We start from the raw sequence: 22,754 nt of genomic DNA, 5'->3' as shown, positions 1-22,754 counted from the left end.
AGGGGACAAGGAGGGAATGTGGAAAAGTGGATTTCCCTGATCAGTTATGTCCCCTATCTTGGACCCCAACGATTCTATATGCATGTTACAAGCACATGTATGTTCTCTCCAGTTCCAGTTTCGAAGACGCAAACACATGTGCGTCCACTGTCAACATGTTCTCTGTCAGATCCGCCATTAACGGGCTGGATATTCGATTCTTAAATATGAAAGGCCACCGACTTTATATGGCCAAGTTACTCCATTTCTACAGTTCAGGCGAAGTAGGCCCGATTCTGCCATTGAATTCTTTCCCTGCTCTCTGCCTCTGACAAGCGTCAGCTTGAGCTCGCATCTGTATCCATGAACTTTGTCCTATTTCCTGTGCAGCTAACGGTGCCTGCCTCGGCCAGTTTTTGCCTGCCTGCCAAGAAGTTGTATTTCACCTTCGAATTATCTACTCTGCTCTTCAGCCGATGCATTCCTGTCTAGTGATTTAGGTAAACATTTCCTTTAGCTTTTGAGCAAAGGGCTTTGCCTCTCTGTCCCCATGCAAGTAATTCATAGCCCAGTTGCCATGGAAAGTTTTCTGCCTCTCGCATTTCACATAGACACTTAGACGCTTGTGCACGCACACACAGTCAGTATAGAATAGATTCTGTCCCAGAGTCCTTCAGTTCTTCCTTGTGGATAACATAGTTCTTTAAACATAGGATGTTAGATATGATTTGGGATTAGGTTGACTTGACCCCCCAGACTTTTCGTCTCCACATGTAGAGCTAAATGTCAAGTCCCCTTCACCCCCTAGTTGCACGTCAATTACACGTCATGCTGCTGCGCGCGCATCTATGCCAAGTATTATCTTATAGATCCACCTATGGATGATAATCACAGCCAATCATGTTTCTTTTTACTCCTTATTACGCCCAGTTTCGATTACGTGTTTAATATGTCATTTCTCTTATCAATTGTTACGCCTTTTGCATTAGTTTCATTGTAATGTATGTTCTATAAAAGCAATTTCTTGTCAATAAAATATCGTACTTCACTTCCTGAACCTTCTTGGTGACGGAACCTGAAGGCCGCCACTCGAGTCGGCCATTTTATGAATAAAACCCATTCAGAAACCTCTTATACCACGGATTCTGCCTCTTATTATTCTGAGCTATTTTTGATTAAAGATCCAGTATGAAATTCAGTCCGGTAAAGAATTTATTTACCACAGTATCAGCCCAAGAGGAGCCCCTGTGCTGGGCTTGGACCAGGTGCCCAGGAGGACGTCGGTGAGGGCTTCGTTAAATGGCAATAGGGGTTCAGAAGTGGACGCCGCAGGCGGAAGCACCTCCGTCAGGAGATTAGTCCTGACTGCCACTGAAGGAAGCTCAAGGCCCAACACCTCGGCCGCCCTTCGCACCACCACAGCATAGGATGCTCCCTCCTCGTAGCCAAGGTGGGGTGAGAAAGCAAGCCAGTGTCTGGAGAAGTGTCCAGACCACTGGCATCAACCTGGTCCTCTCGCCACTCCAGTTCTTCCAACTGGTCAGTTAAAAGGTCCAGCGACCCCTACCTGTCCTCATTGCCACCCTCTGGTCGGTAGGGAACACCAGGGATGAACAGGGGAACAAAAGTACCCTCCGGCATCGGTTCTAACTCCGGGTCCAACTCGGGGATGAGGATGGAGCGGCGCCAGTCAGGGGCATGGCCGGCGCCAGGGGCATCATCACCGGGATCAGTGCCAAGGAAGGTCGAGTGAGATTGACCGGCATCGATCCGGATCCAAGCCTAGATCCGCAGGGGCCCTCCAGCACCGGGCCGGAGCTGCTGGCATCGTAGGCCCAGGACCCACGACCCACTCCGCGGGGCCCAAATGTGCGCCGGCGGACTCGGGCTGCCCAAAAGCGAGGTGCAAGGCCTCGTAAAATTGGCGGAGTTGGACAGGGGACGCTCCAGCTCCCGGAAATGGGGGGAGGCCCGAATCCGGCATCGCATCAGCCAACTGACGGGGATAAGGTGAAGAGCGCTTGTGCTTCTTCGCCTTCATCTTGTGTTTGGACTTACCCAAAGACCTCGACGACTTAGAGTGCAACGAGGAGTGGGGGCTCTGCGAACGGGCTCTCGACCTTCCTCTCGGACGAGACCATGAACAACGCAGAGCCGACCGCGGGGCCTCCAGTAACTTTTGGGACCACTCCCGCAAAGTCTTCGAATTCATGACCCGGCAGTTGGAGCATGACTTCGGGTCATGGTCGTGCTCCATACGTCACAGGCACATGAGGTGCGGATACGTCACAGACATCATTCTGTGACAGGCGCCACAAGGCTTTAGACCGGTCCAAGGTTGGGACATCCCTAGCACACCAGGAGTCGAAGACTCAAAAAAGACGTCGACAAAATGTCAAAAACACCTAGTTAAAATATGCCTAAGGGATAGCTCCCTCCGGATCTGCACTAGGCTGACACGGAAAAAGAAAGAACTGATGTCAGCGCTCAGGGGCGGCATCTAAGTAGGCACCATAACATTATACCGGTGACCACAACGCCGACGATGGACGCGGAGTCGACTGACGCTACTTACCGACGCGCAGGGATACTGCTATTAAAAATCTTTGGATCCAGTCTGACATCTGGCAAAAATTCTGAGGTAAGGAATCTATAACTAACTGTCTCTTCCCCTGTATAAAATCCATATGACATCTGCATCATCACTGCACATGCATGATGACATACGCACATGCATACATCATTATGCTGGGGCCATTGCAGAGTCATAATGTATAAGTGTGAATGTGTGATGACACATGCAGAGACATAATTGTGGCTTCTTAGGTCTGGGTTTTGACAGCACAGTCAACACTAAACATAGAGTGGGTTTTAGTACTCCCTTTTCAACCATTGCCTAGCTTCAACAAACCTCTTTCAGCCATAGAAGGATAGCTAGAAATGTTGTCAATCATGTCATGGATCAGCCCATTGGTACTTGTATTTCTCACCTACTGTTATTGGCAGTTGAGGCTAGCTATCTACCTCCACGTTGGTGTTTGCATTGACCTACAAGCACAAAGTCCTGCTGAGCCCTTCTTGAGTGTCCTACTCCAATGTGCTTTTGTTGCATGTTGCATGCACATTAAACCAATATCTAGTGTTTTGCTTGTGTTTGTTGTATTTTACAGATAATGTTCGACACCAGCAAACAAACATTTTGTTCTTTTTGCCAACGTGAAACAGCAAAAGCGGTTGGGAAAGTAAAAATATGGGGCAAGAACATTAAAAGACAAGACCAATTGGCTTTGCTAATGCTTAAAATTCATCTGCCTAAAAATCGTCTGTCTTTTAAGACCTAGGGGCATATTCTCAAGGATTATCACTGAGTTATCGGCACTTTATCGCAGCCAAAGTAGCGATACATTTATCGCCCCATTCACAAGCTGGTGCTAACAGCCGACATCGCCAGTTTACCTGCGATAGCAGCCGCAAAAACATCACCACAGATGACCCTGGCAACTAACGCTAATGAGATGCAGAGTAGGCGTTCCCGTGCAAAAAGGGACGAAAACACCACTTCGCAACGTTCTTAACGACCAGCCAGATCGGCGATAAGATCCCAAAACAGATGATAAGGCACGTTAGCAGCAGGGATTTAACGCCTGCTCCTACCTGGTGTAAAGTCGGATGACAACCTCCGACTGCGGTCCCAGGATTGTACTCTCCCCTGCAGCTCCGCTGTGCTCTGCGTCGCCTGGCAGCCCCACCGTTGCAGGGTTCGAAACTACCCTGATTCTGGTCTTGTCATTTCGTTGCTCTGTGCCGCTTAAATTCATTGTGTTGTGCCTGTCTGTTGTTTAACTTCTTGCATTGTGCCTCACTGTTGTTGGTATTTTTTCCCCATTTTCCCTATGTTTTCCCGCCATTTTCCCCCTGTTCTCGTCAACGCTTTTACCCGTGACCCCTCCCCCTGACCGCCCCGCTCCCGCCTCCAAGCTACACGTCCCTCCCCTACATAATGGCGGCTGCTGCACGCATTGGGCGCGCCAAACACGCGCCTAAGGCAACCCTTCTGCGCCCGTCCGCGACCCGACCGCGGCCAGTGCCAGGAACCTTGGATCTCCGGGACCCCACCTATACGACTCCGCGGCACTCCACGCACTCAACCCTGGAAGTCACACTGACTGCGAATGATCCTCGCCCATCACCACCCATGGACAGTTCTCATGTAGACTCTGCTGCAGATCCTTCACCGTCGACAAAACCACCTCAACCTCCAAAGGCCCGCATGATGCACGCACCGCCAAAACCCTCACGTGCATTCTCCTCAACGTGTGCTCCCTCCACCGACACGCCATAGAGATCTGGGACTTGATCGACACCCTCTCGCCCGACATCACCTTCTTCACTGAAACCTGGACCAACGCTACCTCCAGCCCAGACATCGCCATTGCTATCCCTGACGGCTACAAGATCCAGAGAAACGACTGGCCCCACCGCCCAGGAGGAGGTCTCGCCATCGCACACAAGACCCCCCTCCGACTCTCCATATCCAATACGAGTGACCCCCAGTCCAACACAGAACACCTTTACTTCCAGATCCAGACCAGCCCCAGGACCACGCTACGCGGCACCCTCATCTACAGACCACCGGGACCTCGCACCCAGTCCACAACTACCATCGCCAAACTCACCGCACCCCACGCCATCACCTCCACGGACTACATCATACTCGGGGACCTGAATTTCCACATCGACAACCGCGACGACCCCAACTCAACCACTCTCCTCGACAACCTCGGACTGAAGCAGCTGGTCAACACGCCCACGCACCAGGCTGGACACACCCTCGACCCTATCTTCGCGGGTGGGACCAACATCCACTCCAGCCACACCACCCAGCCCCTCTGAACGGACCACCACTGTGTCCACTTCACCTTCAACACCACCGCCGCACCCAAGCCTCCCAGGCGCCCGCCACAAAGGAACTGGTGCTAGGTCTCTGAGGAACTCCTCAACACAACCCTCCTCCAAATTCCCCCCAGAGCCTCGACCGACACCAACTCCACAGCCAGGGAACTACACCGCTGGATCTCCTGCTGCACCGACAAACTCGCACCCCTCCGCCACCCCGCCAAACAATTTCCCAAGAAGGCCGCCTGGTTCACCACAGAACTACAAGAAGCCAGACGCTCCTGCAGACGCCTAGAGAAAACCTGGCAAAACCAGAAAACCACGGAAACACAGAACAATCACAGGAGCGCCCTGAAGGAATACCACCAGCGCATAAGAGACACTAAACGAACCTTCATAAGAGACAAAGTCCAGACCAACGCAACCAACGCCAAGGAACTGTTCAACTTCATACAGCAGTTCGCAAAACCACCCAGTGAAGCCACGGACATCACACCTTCCCAAGAACTCTGCGACAAGCTCAGCTCCTACTTCCATCTGAAGATCAAGGTCCTCTACGACAACTTCAATGAACAGACACTGGATACCACTCCCCCTCTCGCCACTGATAAGCCATCCATCATGACCTGGAATCCCGCCACCATAGAACACATCACCGCGACCATGAAGAAAACCCACTCAGGAGCCCCAATGTACCCCTGCCCACCGCACATATTCCACAGGGCCACCGCTGCCATCGCACCCGAACTAGGACAGACCATCAACGCTTCCTTCAGGTCTGGCCTCTTCCAAGACGACTGGAAGCAGGCGGAGATTAAACCCCTCCTCAGGAAAGCAACGGACCTGAAAAACTACCGGCCCATCTCGCTCCTCCCCTTCACTGCCAAAATCACAGAGAGACTCGTAAACACCCAACTGACCACCTTCATCGAAGAAAACTCCATCCTGAACGCCTCCCAGTCCGAAATCCGCAGCAATCACAGCACCAAGACCGCTCTCCTAGCCGCCACTAACGACATCCGCATGCTACTCGACCAGGGACACACCGCGGCTCTCATCCTTCTGGACCTCTCCGCAGCCTTCGACACAGTTTCACATCGCACACTCGCAGCCAGACTTCACGACGCGGGGATACAAGGAACCGCCCTCGACTGGATACAATCCTTGCTCTCCGGCTGAACCCAGAGCATCAGACTCCATCCCTTCCTCTCCGAACCCACCGATGCCAACTGCGAAGTTCCCCAAGGATCATCGCTCAGCCCCACGCTCTTCAACATCTACATGGCCCCCTCGCCGCCATTGTCAGACAGCATGGGCTCAGCATTGTATCCTACGCCGACGACACCCAGCTCATCCCATCACTCACTAAGAAGCCCGAAGACACCAGACTCTGTTTCCAGGAAGGAATGAAGAATGTGGCAGCCTGGATGAAAGACAGCTGTTTGAAGCTCAACTCTGAGAAGACCGAGGTCCTCATCCTCGGACCCTGCACCTCCACCTGGGACAACACTTGGTGGCCCTCCGCCCTCCGGGGCCCGCCCACCCCCACAGACCACGCACAAAACCTCTGCCTCTTCTTCGACTACTCCCGCTCCATGAACTGCCAGATCAACGCCGTCGCCTCCATCAGTTTCAACTGTCTACGCATCCTCCGCAAGATTTTCAAATGGATCCCCCCGACTCAAGGAGAACCGTCACCCATGCACTCATAACCTGCAGACTTGACTACAGCAACGCCCTATACGCCGTTATCAACAGAACCCTTCTACACAAACTCCAAACCATCCAGAACACCGCAGGCAGACTCATCCTCGGGACACCACGTCACGAACACATGACCCAACACCTACGAGACCTCCACAGTCTCTTCTTCAAACTCTTCACCCACACCTACAAATCACTCAACAACATCGGACCCAAATACCTCAACGAGAGATTATCCTTCCATGGGCCCAAGAGGAACCTCCGATCCGCCGACCTCACCCTGGCAGAGGTCCCCCGTATCCGCAAAAACAGAACAGGCGGAAGAGCTATCTCCCACATCGCAGACAAGACCTGGAGCGAGCTCCCTGTGCACATCAGATGCTCCCCGACACTGCACATTCAGGAAGGACCACAAGACCTGGCTCTTCAACTGATCCTGAGCTGCCCCCCAGCGCCTTGAGACCCTCACGGGTGAGTAGCGCGCTATATTAAACCCTGATTAATTGATTTGATTGATTGAACCTGCACCATAAAAGGGAGTCCAGGCCAGGGCCACACCTGAAGAACAACACATGCCATGGAGCTACTGATCATGCAGCTCAGAGCTCCAAGAGGGCCACAACACCCACCGCCACCACCCCCAGGCCCTCCAACCCCTCCCCCCCGGACAAAGATATGTTACATCAACTTTACGAAATCATGAACAAAACAATTTGCCTGATGTCGCACAATTACAACACTTATCATACAAGTGTGTTCAGATAAAGGAGAATCACTCATTCATCTTTGAATTTTCAAACAAAACATTTTATTCAAATTAAACTCAAAACAACTATTTGGAAGAGTCATGGTGGGTCTTCTCTGGACAATCTGTAAGTCACAGCCTGCAAGACAAAATTCAAGATAAGAAGCTGCATCATGCGCTCATCAAAGGACAGAGAGAGAGAAAGAGAGAGAAAGCGAGAGAAAGAGAAAGAGATTGAGAGAGAGAAAGAGATAGAAAGAGAGGGAGAGAGAGAGACAGTGAAAGGAAGAGAGGGAGAAGGAGAGAGAGTGCTGGCACTGCGGACCCAGGCCTCACTGCTCACCTGCTGCCACCGGTGTGTCTCCAACCACGTGCCGGTATACACTGCAGTCCACCAGGTCCCTTATCTGAAACAGAGTCCAGATTTATGAATGGCAGAGTTCATACAATTGCACACGCCATCATTGCTTGCCCGCCCCTGCGCACATAGCCTGCTGCACCCCAGCCTCTCCCGCCGCCTAGCGGTGACTGCCCGCCCCTGCGCACCCAGGCCTCACTGCTCACCTTCCTCCACCGGTGTGTCTCCAAGAGGGCCCACCACGTGCCGGTGCAAGCTCCAAGCCCGGGGCCCGCGACCTTGACAGCCTCCACATCAAGCAGCCACCCGCACGGCGGGACACCAGGTCACACACTTGATTCTGGGTCTTGATATCGCAATGGCAGAGATCATATCAGTGCACATGGCATTATCGCAGGCTGAACACCCGCTCAGCTCTTTAGGTGCCAGTAACTCTGTGACCCGCGAGCCAATGCCACGTGGCGGTATGCCCGTGCTGTTCGCTGGCTCAGGCCTACACTGTGGTCCAGCAGGGCTCACACAAAACCTTACCAGTCCGGACCGCCAGGACGGGGCATCATCGCAGGCTGCACACCCGCTCAGCACTTAAGGTGCCTCTACCTCAGTGCACTGAAAGTCACCGTCCCGTGGTGGTAGGCCCATGCCGGCCGCAGTGTATCCGGTGCCACCAAGTCTGTGCAACACAAGTCATGGGCCCTTCATTATTAAGTCTTGTGGTGCGGACGCCATCATGTCACCTCCGGTAGTGGGGACTGTGATGTGGTAGAACCCTAGGCCCTCAAGCATTATTAATAACCACACGGATACACCCAGATAGAGAGTGGAAATGGCGTCGAGCACGTGCGCCCGGCTCTTTTTATTGGCAGGGTCACATGTACTGTGACGCGTGTGCTGGATGGGTGTGGTGTGGGTGTGAACCAGCCGTGACAGAGTGGCTGTGGCATGCTGACAACTAGACCTGTGAGCAGCAGATCCCCACAGGGAAGACCTGGGACATGTAGCGTTGTCGTCCCCCCCCTGTGAGCGTAAGCGGAGTGGGCTGGCCTGGCATATGCCAGTCCAGCATAAGGGTGTGAACAATGACCCTGGGGCTCTGGGCGTGCTTCCGTCCTGGGCTGGACAAGGAAGTAACTAATGCGTGTGTCTCTGTTGTAGTGTCGGCACCACCCGAACCGCAATCGGCAATGTGTCACCCTGTGACTCAAGTCCCACAATATGAGCACCATGGACGTAAGGGGGAATCACTGACCCCACATTCATCCATACTTCCACACTTGAATGATCATAGACATGACACATCTGTGTGAATATGAATGTTTAATGCACATTCAGCGGAGTGTTGTAGCTAGAGCAGTACAGGGCCATGCCAACCCCACTTTACATTGTTGGCCCGTGGAGGGCCAGCCAGAGTCCTTTAGGGAATGACAAGTTCATCGGAAGAGTAAGAGTTCAGTCCGCAGTCTGAATGCTGTGTCATTGATGACCAAAAATAATATGGCAGTCCATGTCGAGGTCCAAGGGAAGTGTCGCAAAGTGTATCGGAGGACAGTGGAAGGTGATGATGCAGAGGGCAGAACCAAGCAGAAACCGGATATATGGCGGAGAAGAATGCTACTGCGTCCTTCTTACCACAAAGGCAGAATCATCTGCATCTTCATCCTCTGCTGTCTCATGTGCCTCACATGTGGGTGGTGGTGTTCTGTCTCCAGCACTGTGTGGTGTGATACCTCAGGGGCCGGAGGTGGAATGTCTGCCGCACTGTGTGGCACTGACACTTCAGGGGGCAGAGATGTGGATGGAGTGGTAGCAGCAGCATTCATCCATGCCAGGCCTTGTGGCAGCAATGCCATGAGGAGGGTCTGCAGGGCATTGAGGAACCCAGCTACCTCTCGCTGGTATGCAGCCGTGGCAGCCGCTCTTTCCGCCTGCGTCCGCTCCATGTTCTCCATGATCCTCCGCATGTGTCCCAACTCCCGGGTGACATCGTTAGAGCCACTCTGACTAGACAGTTGTTCTTGTCTCAGAGTCAGGACTCCAGCGATGTCAACCATGGATCATTAGAGAGCATGGAGTGGACTGTGGGTGTCCATTAGGGACTGTGAGTGGTACCTGATTGGACTTAGACACCCACGTATGGCATCTAGTTTAGCTGCCATGCAGTTGAACCCCACCCGCACCTGTTCAGCCAGCTTCTCCTGGCACCCCAACACACGGCGTTGGAAGGTCATGTGTTCTTCGCGGGGGTCCTGGGAGGCAGCCGTGGTGGTGGGTGCTGCCTGGTCTGTGCAGGGGGTGGGGTTTCCTCGATGCAGCTGGGCTGCCCTTCTCCTGGAGGTGGGTTGACGTAACTGTCAAGGAACTCTAAGAGGGCATCGGTGTCGAAGATGTGGTGATCCTCTTCGTCATCAGAGAAGAGAGGTTCGGTCTGCTCTGCAGGAAGTGTTGGTTTTCCCTCTGCAATGTGAAGGGGAGATGCAGTTTAACATTGTGTTCACATGTTTGTTGACGCATTGTACATGTTTACATACAGACTGCATTACATTGTGACTGTTTGGGAGGAGCTGCCTATTTGATGGGGGACAGTGGACATTTCGACAACATCACGGATGTGTGTCTGTACTTGCACATTGTCAACTCACATTTACCTGAAATGCCAAATTAGATTGGCCAGTTTCTACACACAGGCGGCACCAGTTGTGTCCTCAGTTCTGTTGTGGACGTGTTGCTGTTTGTACCACATTGTTGTCAATGTTGATGTGCTCTGCATGTTATGTGTGTGTGCTGCATTTTGGGAGAGTCGCCCCTGCAGCTCTGATTTTGCTGCCCCTTATCCCTTTCATGCAGTGTGCCTTTGACTTCTGTGCTTATACAGTGCTGAGATGTTGCATACTTGGGTACATTGGTCTCTTGGTGGGAGTTGGGGGTCTGGGGCATGGTTTGTCCACAGATGTGCTATACTTAATTGTGCATGTGTGCCATTGTGCCCATCTCCCCCCGTCCCCCCAGTCCCTGGTCGTTACTCACCCTGGTGCTGTTGTGTCAGGTCAGGTTAAGCAGTGTCCAGTCCCCCAACTCCTGCCACCATCTCCACACTGATGACTGTGGACACCATTTCCTCCATCTCATCCAGCTCCTCCTGTGGCGCTGTACACCCACCTCCAGTCTGCATTGCTGCCTTCTGGTTGTTGCAGAGTTTGTGCTTGGTCTTGCGCTTCACATCATTCCAGCGCCTCTTGACCTTTTCCATTGTCCTCTTCAGCACTCCGACTGCATTCACCTTGTCCACGATGGACTGCCATATTCCATTTTTTGTTGCCAATGACACAGTGGAGGTGACGAACAGTAGTTGATGGTGTTCTATCACCTCCGTTATCAGGATCCTGTTTTCTTGCAGGCTGAACCGCGTCTTCCTCTTCTTCTTGTCCTTGCCCTTCCCTGACCCCGAGATCCCAGGCTGGTCCTCCGGGGAGGGGGGGCTTGTGGGGTTCTGGTTGTCCTCTGTACTTGCTCCGGCTGACTCCATTGTCCTTCGCAGTTGTTGGTTTTTTTTTTTTACTCTTATAGTGATTTTTCACGCCTGACGTGTGTGAATTGCAGGTCTGGCGCAGCTTATCGCTGATTTTTCTATCGCAGTTGGGCCCATTTCAACTTTTTTCACGTTGAGGTTTAGATTTTTATCGCTGTCCCGGTGATTTTTATCGCGGAAGTTCGACGCGTTATCGGGATACTATTGCATGTTACCGCCGTGTTGTGAATAAGACATTAACACAGTTATTTTCCCGCGATAGACGGCGATATGAAACATTGCGATAACCGATTTTGGCGATGATTATCGCACGTTCTTGAGATTATTCCCCCTAGATTTAATGTCACTCATTGTGCCCACAGAACACCAAACCGGGTGGCTTGAATCTGCTATCATGGTCTACAAGTAACTTCATTGGAAAGAAAAGAAAGACTACAACAACAGGGTTCATCTGAACTATGGTTGTTCCAGGGTCTCTAAGATATAACAACAGAGTTCCAAGCCACCAAGGTACGTTTATGACAGTATCCATGACAACACAATATATTGTTAAACGATCTGAAGTGCCTTATTGATGATATATGTGGTGCATGTATATGGTGCTTAACTCTCTGGTAACTTCACGTCTGATACAGTAACTAGCCGTTTTAAATTTCACTATCTGCTGGAAAATTTTCTACAAACGGCAGGAGGAATAAAATTGAAAAGGAGATTCAAAAACAATTGTTACAGAAAGAAGACATATAAACACCACTTTTTCCCCTCGATCGTTTAATCAAGTAAAACGGAAACCATTGCAATTCCAAGATGGCTGCCCTATTAGAACACTAAAAATAGCTTTTCCCACACCAGAAAGCTTGAGAAAGAGATATTTTGGGGGAAATTTTACGTTTCGCAACTTGCATTCTGTCAACGCTGGGTGTGAAGCCTATTTGCCTTCGTCACAGCCAGTTGACTAGTTTCGCCTCTCCGACTGACAAGTTTCCCGCCTCTGTCTTTCCTTTTACATGTAATTGTGCAACATAAATACAATGCTTCAACGTTTGTATTATGACGCTTCATAATACCCATTCAAGCAGTAGCAGCTAATGGTACACTGCGTGTCTCTCTTCTTATCGCGAAGTTAAGCGATGTAAACTAAGACTACAACTCCCAGAATGCATCGTTTGTTGACTTGTAAATCCAGGACTGCGGTTCTCATTTGCCCGCGGAATTAAATCCGTCGGCTCGCCTTTTCTACTCTGACGGCCCCCAGCTCTGAGTAGGAGTCTGGGGGAGTAGTGTCAGAGGCTCGGAGCAGCCTCAGAAGGCAGGGGAGCATTGCATTCTGTAAATCTTCAATGGAGGGCTTTGGGGCCCGTGCGCCTGCTCCACAGACCAGGTTGCAAAGGATGCGAGAATAGATCATACATGGAAGGCTGCGGATCTGGCTACCTTGGGGGATTCTAACCGGGCATTAATCACCACCTCCCTGCCCCCTTCATAAAAGACACACTGCAAGAAAAGCACCATGAAAATCAGACACGAAATCTCCCCGAAGCCCCCGAATAAGGTGAGTGATGCGCTGTGAATTAAAGCTTTGCATGATTAAGGGCTTCGCGCTCTGTAAAGGCAATGCACTAATAAGATTATTAATAATAGCAGTACGGTTGTCTTGCCATCTCCGTTTTTACCAGGGGTTGCTGCACAGTGCAGCAAAAACAACTTGTTTGCTGTTGTAAAGGTGTTCACTGTGTGTCTTTACAAAGAAGGAAATGTCATAAACATTTATAAACTAGCATATTCTTCACAGAAAACAGAGCGAACGAACTTACCAATGTCATTAAAATGTAAAATATAACAATAAAGCTGAAACGTGTTATTCCCATTTGTCCAGCTTTTGAGGGCTAAAGCTGGACTATTTTTAATGTCCTTTTCTGTTTTACCTCTTTTAGAAAAATCAGTTGTGTGCCCAGTTCAAGGAACCTCGTCTGAGCTCTATGTATTCTAAATGCAGTGCATTTCTATGGGAAAAAGCAAAATGAAGCTCAAGGGTTGTGATTTGCTCAAGATCACACACTAAATAACTGAAAGCAGGATTATAAACACTAGGTCTCCTAGACCTATAGTAGTGAAAATTAACAATTAGTATATTGTGCATAGTACAATTAGCACTGTACCAATGTTTTTAGCGAAAGAGTTTTATTATAAAAGAAGTCAGTCATACGGAAAGATATGCTCGACTTAAGTTAAAAATTATCAAACACCAACCGATTCTGTTCGTAAAGTTCTGAAAAAAAATCAAAAGCCATTAACACTGAAAAGCGGAAACCTAGTTAAAAGCGACAGCCACATCTTATGTACATCAGTCATAGAGGGGCAAGGGTTCTTCTTTGGTGTTATTTGCATGCTCTGGGAATAAATTAAGCTTGAAAAGTGGCATGTAATTCAGTTTAAACCAGAAGGAGATAAAAATCAAACTGAGAAATTCTTCACTGCATAAAGTGAAAAGCAAAAACTATAAAAACTAGCGGAAATAACTTAGCAGGTGTCAAATTTAAAGGATGATAGCCAGGATGCAAGTGAAATGGAACAATGTGTGAATTACTTATTTGTAAACAAGTTAACTTGCTTAACCCTTTCGATGCGCATGACGGAGCGGTTCCGTCATGCGCATCGGTCGCGCTGTGCGGATGACGGAACCGCTCCGTCATGGCCCCGCTCGCGCACGAACCCTTCAGCACACTTGGAGGTCTATTAAAAAAGACACGAAGTATATGTAGAAAGGTGCTCATGTATTCTTTTCCATACTTTCCTTGCATTTTTGAATTCACCTAAAAGCCTAAACAATAGGATTGTTAAGGGAATATTGATATACAGATAGTACAAAAAGAAATGACGTTGGCCCTCTTTGCACTTTTAGTAACAGAGAGTTGAATGGTTCGGGCCAGTATACAAATGTGTTTGAGTACCATTGCGACTAAAGTGTGCCTAGCATCGTGTACATTATTAGAAACATGGGGCTCTCAAAGGATTTTTTTAATGGATGCATAACACGTGTGTTCAGAGGTAACTGAATTTAAAACGGAGGGGAATATAACATCCGACCTTCCCAAAAAATGAAAATTTCAACAACCAACTGGTTACGCATATGAATAAGTATGAACATTGAATGAATCTGTAAATATTCATAATGGCGTTCTAGCAATAATTATTATGCACAATTTGTAAAATGTTATTTCAATACATAAAAAGAATTGGAGTTTCATATGTTAGCATCTGCACATGTATGTCCAGCAAAAGAACAGAATATTGTGTTGAGAACATGCATGATGTTAGAAATGGGGGTCTCTAGTTGGCAATGGTTTGCATATTTGTGCAAGTAGGGACCCTTGCTTCTAGTCAGGGTAAGGAAGTTACGCACTTGGACAACCCCAGCTCACCCCCTTCGTAGCTTGGCACGAGCAGACAAGCTTACCTCCGAGGTAAAGCATTTGTGCACACATACAGTAATACAGTGAAAACACTACAAATGGACACCACACCAGTTTAGAAAAATAAGTAATCTTTATCTAAACTAAAAAATCGAACATACAGTCATCAAGGTATGACTTTTAAAAGATGAAAACAGTTCTGTCCGTAGCAAACTATAGATGCAACACTTTAAACACAAAGTACAGTGGATGCGTCAAAATCTTAAACAAAAACAGTCGCAGGGAAGGTGATGCGTTGGTTCCTAACGCACAGCTAAGGTGATGCGTCGCTTCCTTGCTCCAGGGGAGGTAATGTCTTGGTTCCCTACTGGAGGGGAGGTGATGCATCGGTTTCTTACTATGCGGGGAGGTGATGCGTCGGTTTCTTACTGAGGGCCCGGTGTTGCTGTAGACTTGGCGCCTCGGTGTGATGTGTGGGCATTCACGGATGCGGCGGTTGGCGATGCGACAACGGTGATGCGTTGATCTCTCTAGCTGTGGTCCCACAATGTGTCGGTTCTTACAATCGCACCATAGGGCCTGCGTCGGAGTAAGTGCGGTGATCTTGGACTTCGGAGATCGGTGTACAAGACTCGGCGTGCAGCGGTTTCTTCTGCCGCAGGCAGGCGCTGTATTGGTTTCTTCAGCGGCACTGTGGCAATGCGTCGGAAACAGGTGCGGATGCGTCGCACTTCTTTAGTTGCTTCTCTTTTCCCAGCTCCCAGCAGCAGGAACATCCTTCAGAGGCCCAACACAGGAACAGGAACCTCTTGGCAGGTCAGAACTCCCAGCAAGGAAGTTCAGGGGAGCTGGTGGTGAAGTCTTTGTGTCCCTGAGAAACAGGAGGCAAGCTCTACTTTAAGCCCTTGGAGACCTTTTTCAAGCAGGATACACAGCAAAATCTTTTTCCTCTCCTTGGCAGAAATAGCCACTGCAGGCCAACCCCAGACCGCACACAGCAAAGGGGCAGTACTTACTCTCCTTCAGCTTTCCTAGCTTTTCTCCTTGGCAGAGGTTCCTCTTGAGTCCATAAGTATTCTAATCTTTCTGGGGTCTGGGCCCCAATATATATACTCAATTTCTCCATGTTATCTTGTGGCAGAGAGGCTATGTGCTCAGGCCTAAACACTTCTATCCTCTCTGGCCCAGCTTCTTGGCAGGAGGTGGAGACAGCATTTTCCAAGGCTGACCAGGCCTTTTCAGATGCAAGGAAATCTCCTCCCACTACCCTAAATGAATCCCAAGTCTATTCAGCCAAGCCCTGACTCATCCAGGAAAGTCAGGATTTACCTCGCCTCCCCCGTGACTGTCTGTCGAGAATGCACATCCACAGCCCATGTCACTCAAAGCCAGACAGTCAATGCACAAACCAGCAGAGGCATACAGGATGGCTAAGCAAGAAAATATCCACTTTCTAAATGTTTGCATTTTTAATTTTTATATTCTGAGTTCAGTCATACTAAACTCTTTCTATCTTGTCCCAATGGGAAGTTATACTTGAATAAACTCCCATTCTATTCTATGGGACAGATAGCCTTTCCCTAGTGAAAAACGAATTACACTGTAGTTCACTTTCAGGACATGCCCTACACACCAGGACATGTCCTACCTTTCACTTACACTGCACCCTGCCCACAGGGGTACCTTTTGGCCTACCTTAGGAGTGACTCACATGTAAAAAAATGGAAGGTTAGGGCCTGGCAAGTGGGGGCACTTACCAGGTCGACAGGGCAGTAAAATCTGCCTACAGCCACTGCAGTAGCATGTCTGAGAACCCTTTGGAAGGCTGCTTGTGTGGGTGGCTCACTCAGTGCTGCAGGCCCATTAGCAGCATTTGATTTACAGGCTCTGGGCACACACAGTGCACTGTACTAGGGACTTAAAGGTAAATCAAATAAGCAAATCATGGAAACCCCAATCCATAACCACAATTTACACAGAGAGCATATGCTCTTTAGCACTGAACAGCAATGGTAAAGTGACCAGAGTCCTAAAACCAACAAAAACAGGAGGCCCAAAAGCAAAATGTCTGGGGATAAACCCGCTGGAAAAGCCAGGTCTAACACATAGGTACATAAGAAAATTGCAGGAACTGCTATGAAGTCGATAGTAAAATGGGTAGTGAATGCTCAGGGAAGCTAGCACGTGACTCCAGTAAGTGGCGTGAGACATGCAATTAGACCTCCTCCATTACCAAGTTTTTTTGAGTAAGAAAGGCAATGTTCCGCAGAGTACTGCTGTGCAACCAGAGCTGGCGTCTGCCTTACAGCCAGCTTCCCAGACGTGAGTTGACATCACCTCAAGTCTATCCCTTGCTGTAGGAGCTGATCAGCTGTCCTGAGCACCTAGATGCCAGCTGAGAGAGGGAAAGAGCCTGCCATCTCTGCAGGAGTGACATTCCCAGAGGAGTAAGGCGCAGTGGCACCTTGGTGTGGTATGTATGCAGGAGCAGAGGGTTATAGAGCGCTGTCTTTGCGCCCTGATGTTGGTCAGATACAGACTCTCCTGTGAATTCTAGTCAGAAGCTGCTGAGCTTCTGTGCCAAATAATCGAATGTGGTGTCACCTGAACTGCTGTTGCAAGTAATCAAGCACAGTGTGACCTGAACTGCTGTGCCAAGAGGTCAAGTGCGATGTGACTGTGGCATGACCTTAGCTGTGCACACCTCACCCTCTACTGAGGGTCACCCATCACTTCACTTGCTGCGAAAAACCCAGCAGCCCAATGGGTGCAACCCTCCAGACCTGCCCAGCCATGGCAGGCTGCAAGGTGCACATCCAGGACTGCAGAGACCCAGTGCCATCCAGAAAAACCTTTGACCAACTATGTAGTGACAAACGCGACCATGAGGAAGGCCCGACTGGGGCAACTGGCTTGCGCTCAGTCCTAGAAGTGGAGGAGTGGCAAAACCACTAGGAAGCAGGAGGGGGGGGGGGGGGGGGGGGGGGCGCCGGATTTGAGCCAATCAGCAGTCTCACAACAGTTTTGGATTAAGACCTGTTCAACGAGTAAAGATGCTGTGCGCTATTAAGTGTATCGAATAAAGCTGCACATGAGCTGAATCTTGCTACATCGTGCCCAAAACAGGAAGGGGAAGGAGGAAGGGTGTAGCCATCTGAGTCAGATGGGAGGGTGGGAGGGGTGGACACAGTCCATGAAGGTAGGAGGCACCAACGAAATACAGCACTAGGACACTATCTTTGCCCACTGCCTCGCTGCCTGCCTCGGTGCCGCTGGCCACGACCCTCCTCCGAGCGGCGTGGTCCGTGCTCGCCTGCCGGCTGCCTGAACTTTTGGTGTTTTGATCTTGTTTTTCTTACATTTGTGCCTGTTTTACTGTACTTGTGCCCGTGTTAGCGTTTTCCTTCCTGTTTGCCCGCCTACCTCGCCGCCCTCCGCTCTCCCTCCCCGCTTCCCGCCACCGCCGATTACCCCGCCCCTTTTCTCTTCTGTACCCTCCCCGCTCCCGCCTCCCAGCTGCTCCGCCCACCCGCGCACTTGGCCTTATATGGCGACCGTGCGACCCAGGTGAGTGTGACCCACTTGTGGGACACCCCCGCGCCGCACGGCCACCAGCTGCTGCGTGTGCCCCATTGCCTTGCCCACTGCCTCGCTGCCTGCCTCGCTGCCGCTGACCACGCCCCCTCCTCCGAGCGGCGTGGTCCGTGCTCGCCTGCCGGCTGCCTGAACTTTTGGTGTTTTGATCTTGTTTTTCTTACATTTGTGCCTGTTTTACTGTACTTGTGCCTGTGTTAGCGTTTTCCTTCCTGTTTGCCCGCCTACCTCGCCGCCCTCCGCTCTCCCTCCCCGCTTCCCGCCACCGCCGATTACCCCGCCCCTTTTCTCTTCTGTACCCTCCCCGCTCCCGCCTCCCAGCTGCTCCGCCCACCCGCGCACTTGGCCTTATATGGCGACCGTGCGACCCAGGTGAGTGTGACCCACTTGTGGGACACCCCCGCGCCGCACGGCCACCAGCTGCTGCGTGTGCCCCATTGCCTTGCCCACTGCCTCGCTGCCTGCCTCGCTGCCGCTGACCACGCCCCCTCCTCCGAGCGGCGTGGTCCGTGCTCGCCTGCCGGCTGCCTGAACTTTTGGTGTTTTGATCTTGTTTTTCTTACATTTGTGCCTGTTTTACTGTACTTGTGCCCGTGTTAGCGTTTTCCTTCCTGTTTGCCCGCCTACCTCGCCGCCCTCCGCTCTCCCTCCCCGCTTCCCGCCACCGCCGATTACCCCGCCCCTTTTCTCTTCTGTACCCTCCCCGCCTCCCAGCTGCTCCGCCCACCCGCGCACTTGGCCTTATATGGCGACCGTGCGACCCAGGTGAGTGTGACCCACTTGTGGGACACCCCCGCGCCGCACGGCCACCAGCTGCTGCGTGTGCCCCATTGCCTTGCCCACTGCCTCGCTGCCTGCCTCGCTGCCGCTGACCACGCCCCCTCCTCCGAGCGGCGTGGTCCGTGCTCGCCTGCCGGCTGCCTGAACTTTTGGTGTTTTGATCTTGTTTTTCTTACATTTGTGCCTGTTTTACTGTACTTGTGCCCGTGTTAGCGTTTTCCTTCCTGTTTGCCCGCCTACCTCGCCGCCCTCCGCTCTCCCTCCCCGCTTCCCGCCACCGCCGATTACCCCGCCCCTTTTCTCTTCTGTACCCTCCCCGCTCCCGCCTCCCAGCTGCTCCGCCCACCCGCGCACTTGGCCTTATATGGCGACCGTGCGACCCAGGTGAGTGTGACCCACTTGTGGGACACCCCCGCGCCGCACGGCCACCAGCTGCTGCGTGTGCCCCATTGCCTTGCCCACTGCCTCGCTGCCTGCCTCGCTGCCGCTGACCACGCCCCCTCCTCCGAGCGGCGTGGTCCGTGCTCGCCTGCCGGCTGCCTGAACTTTTGGTGTTTTGATCTTGTTTTTCTTACATTTGTGCCTGTTTTACTGTACTTGTGCCCGTGTTAGCGTTTTCCTTCCTGTTTGCCCGCCTACCTCGCCGCCCTCCGCTCTCCCTCCCCGCCGATTACCCCGCCCCTTTTCTCTTCTGTACCCTCCCCGCTCCCGCCTCCCAGCTGCTCCGCCCACCCGCGCACTTGGCCTTATATGGCGACCGTGCGACCCAGGTGAGTGTGACCCACTTGTGGGACACCCCCGCGCCGCACGGCCACCAGCTGCTGCGTGTGCCCCATTGCCTTGCCCACTGCCTCGCTGCCTGCCTCGCTGCCGCTGACCACGCCCCCTCCTCCGAGCGGCGTGGTCCGTGCTCGCCTGCCGGCTGCCTGAACTTTTGGTGTTTTGATCTTGTTTTTCTTACATTTGTGCCTGTTTTACTGTACTTGTGCCCGTGTTAGCGTTTTCCTTCCTGTTTGCCCGCCTACCTCGCCGCCCTCCGCTCTCCCTCCCCGCTTTCCGCCACCGCCGATTACCCCGCCCCTTTTCTCTTCTGTACCCTCCCCGCTCCCGCCTCCCAGCTGCTCCGCCCACCCGCGCACTTCGCCTTATATGGCGACCGTGCGAACGCGCAGCGGTCACGCGCAGCGGTCACGCGCAGCGGGCGCGCAGCGGGCGCGCCAAAGGCAAGCCCGTCTGCGCCCGTCCGCGCCTGGACCGCGCCCAGTGCCAGGACCCCTGGACCCCACCGACGGAAGACGACCCGACAATCCTACGATGCCGCAACACTCATCGCACTCAACACCGGCGGGACCCAGGGATGCTACCGAGCCACTCCGAAGCACACCTACGGACCCTTCAGCTGCCACGCCTGCAAGTTCACCTGCATCCGGACCTGCCCGGCACCAGCACCTACCAAGCCGAACACCAGCAGCAACCACCTCAAGTGCATCCTGCTCAACACCCGCTCCATCCACAGACACGCCATCGAACTCTGGAACCTCCTCGACACCACAGCCCCTGACGTTGCCTTCATCACGGAGACCTGGATGAACGCCTCCTCAGCGCCTGACATCGCCATCGCCATCCCAGAAGGATACAAGATCACCCGGAAGGACCGCAACGCCAACCAGGTGGGAGGAGGCATCGCCATCATCCACAAGAACACCATCCGCATCACGACCAGCACCGACAACACCCCACCCTCCGCCGAACACCTGCACTTCCAGATCCACACCGACCCGAAGACCACCCTCAGAGGCACCCTGATCTACCGACCTCCGGGACCACGCACTCAATTCAGCGAGGTCATCGCCGACTTCGTCAGCCCGCACGTCCTCCCCTCCGCTGACTACATCCTCCTGGGGGACTTCAACTTCCACCTGGAGAATAACAACGACTGCAACACCAGCACCCTGCTCGACAACCTCGCCAACCTTGGACTCAAGCAGCTGGTGTCCACCCCCACCCACCTCGCCGGACACACACTCGACGCCATCTTCTCATCCAGCAAAGACATCGCCTTCAGCCACGCCACAGAACTCCACTGGACAGATCACAGATGCATCCACTTCACCTTCAGAAGAACGACGACCCACCACCACCAGCAACAGGTTGCCCGAAGAAGCTGGAACAAGATCACAGCCAACCAGCTCGCCGCCTCCCTGAGCCAGCACCCTCCGGCCAGCTCAGCGAACCCCAGCCAGGCCGCCGACAACCTCACGAAGTGGATCAGCAACTGCGCGGACGAACTCGCCCCACTGAGGACCCCGCCCAGCAGACCCGGCAGCAAGAGAGCCCCATGGTTCACCGACGAACTCAAGAGCTCCAAGAAGAACTGCCGAGCCCTCGAGAAAGCCTGGAGAAGGGAACCCACGCCGGACAACAGGGCCACCCTCAAGCTCGCCACCCGGAAACACCACCAACTGATCCGCATCGCCAAGAAAACGGCTTTCAAAAACCGACTGGACAACAACGCACACAACTGCAAGGAACTCTTCAACATCGTGAAAGAGCTCTCCAACCCCAACGCCGGAAACAACGACATCACCCCTTCGCAAGACCTCTGCAACTCCCTCGCCTCCTACTTCCACAACAAGATCGCGGACATACACTACAGCTTCAGCACTCAACCGACGCACGCCACGACCGCAGCATCGCCACCCACCACCACCCTCCGCGCCTGGACCCCGGTCAACACCGAAGAAACCGTCCACACGATGAACTCCATCCACTCCGGATCTCCGACCGACCCCTGCCCTCACCACGTCTTCAACAAAGCCGACGCGGTCATCGCACCCCACCTGCGGGACATCATCAACACCTCATTCGACACCGCCACCTTCCCCGAGAGCTGGAAGCACGCCGAACTCAGCGCTCTACTGAAGAAACCTACAGCAGACCCCACCGAACTCAAGAATTACCGCCCCATCTCTCTACTCCCGTTTCCAGCCAAAGTCATCGAGAAAACCGCCAACAAACAGCTGGCCACCTTCCTCGAGACGAATGGATCCCTCGACCCATCGCAGTCCGGATTCCGTGCCAACCACAGCACCGAGACCCTGATGGACAACGGGGAAACAGCGGCCCTCATCCTCCTAGACCTCTCCGCGGCTTTCGACACGGTCTGCCACCGCACCCTAGTGCAGCGCCTCAGCAACGTCGGAATCCAGGAGAAGGCGCTGGAATGGATCGTCTCCTTTCTCGACGGAAGAACACAAAGAGTCCGCCTACCGCCGTACAAGTCAGAGGCCACCAAAGTCATCTGCGGCGTCCCTCAAGGATCCTCACTGAGCCCGACTCTCTTCAACGTCTACATGAGCCCCCTCGCGGCCATCGCACGCCAACACAACCTCAACATAATCTCCTACGCCGACGACACCCAGCTGATCCTCTCCCTGACCAACGACCCCGCCAGAGCCAACCTGCACGAAGGGATGAGAGAGGTAGCCGAGTGGATGATGACGAGCCGCCTGAAGCTGAACACAGATAAGACGGAGGTCCTCATCCTGGGCTCCTCGCCCTCTGCCTGGGACGACTCCTGGTGGCCCCCCGCCCTGGGCACCGCACCCAAACCGACGGACCACGCACGCAACCTGGGTTTCATCTTGGACTCCTCCCTCTCCATGACCAGGCAAGTCAACGCCGTCTCCTCGTCGTGCTTCAACATCCTGCGCATGCTTCGGAAGATCTTCTGGTGGATCCCCACAGAGACCAGGAAGA

General features: G+C 52.6%; 1 protein-coding gene and 1 pseudogene across 2 annotated transcripts in view; one reads left to right on the top strand and one right to left on the bottom strand.

Moving 5' to 3' along the window:
- Positions 1-9,053: 9,053 nt before the first annotated feature.
- LOC146813083 (myb-related transcription factor, partner of profilin-like) lies at positions 9,054-11,598 on the bottom strand. The gene is made up of 2 exons (XM_085614700.1): positions 10,707-11,598; positions 9,054-10,136 (listed from the first exon to the last, which is right to left on the bottom strand). The coding sequence occupies exon 1, from the start codon at positions 11,203-11,205 to the stop codon at positions 10,732-10,734; it is 474 nt and encodes a 157-aa protein (XP_085470826.1). The 5' UTR covers positions 11,206-11,598; the 3' UTR covers positions 9,054-10,136; positions 10,707-10,731.
- An 873-nt stretch (positions 11,599-12,471) lies between these two features.
- The window catches only part of LOC146813082 (uncharacterized), a 136,129-nt pseudogene continuing 125,846 nt past the window's right edge, over positions 12,472-22,754 (top strand). Inside the window, exon 1 of the transcript XR_014966953.1 lies at positions 12,472-12,760. The product of XR_014966953.1 is annotated as an uncharacterized LOC146813082 (transcript). The remainder of the gene's footprint in view (positions 12,761-22,754) is intronic.

This window comes from Triturus cristatus, chromosome 7 (assembly GCF_964204655.1).
Source record: "Triturus cristatus chromosome 7, aTriCri1.1, whole genome shotgun sequence".
Lineage (NCBI taxonomy): Eukaryota > Metazoa > Chordata > Amphibia > Caudata > Salamandridae > Triturus > Triturus cristatus.
This window is presented reverse-complemented; position numbering and strand designations above follow the sequence as displayed.

Bases quoted from the DNA above. Each gene is read 5' to 3' on its own strand.
- LOC146813083 (XM_085614700.1), bottom strand. From the start codon at position 11,205: ATGGAGTCAGCCGGAGCAAGTACAGAGGACAACCAGAACCCCACAAGC.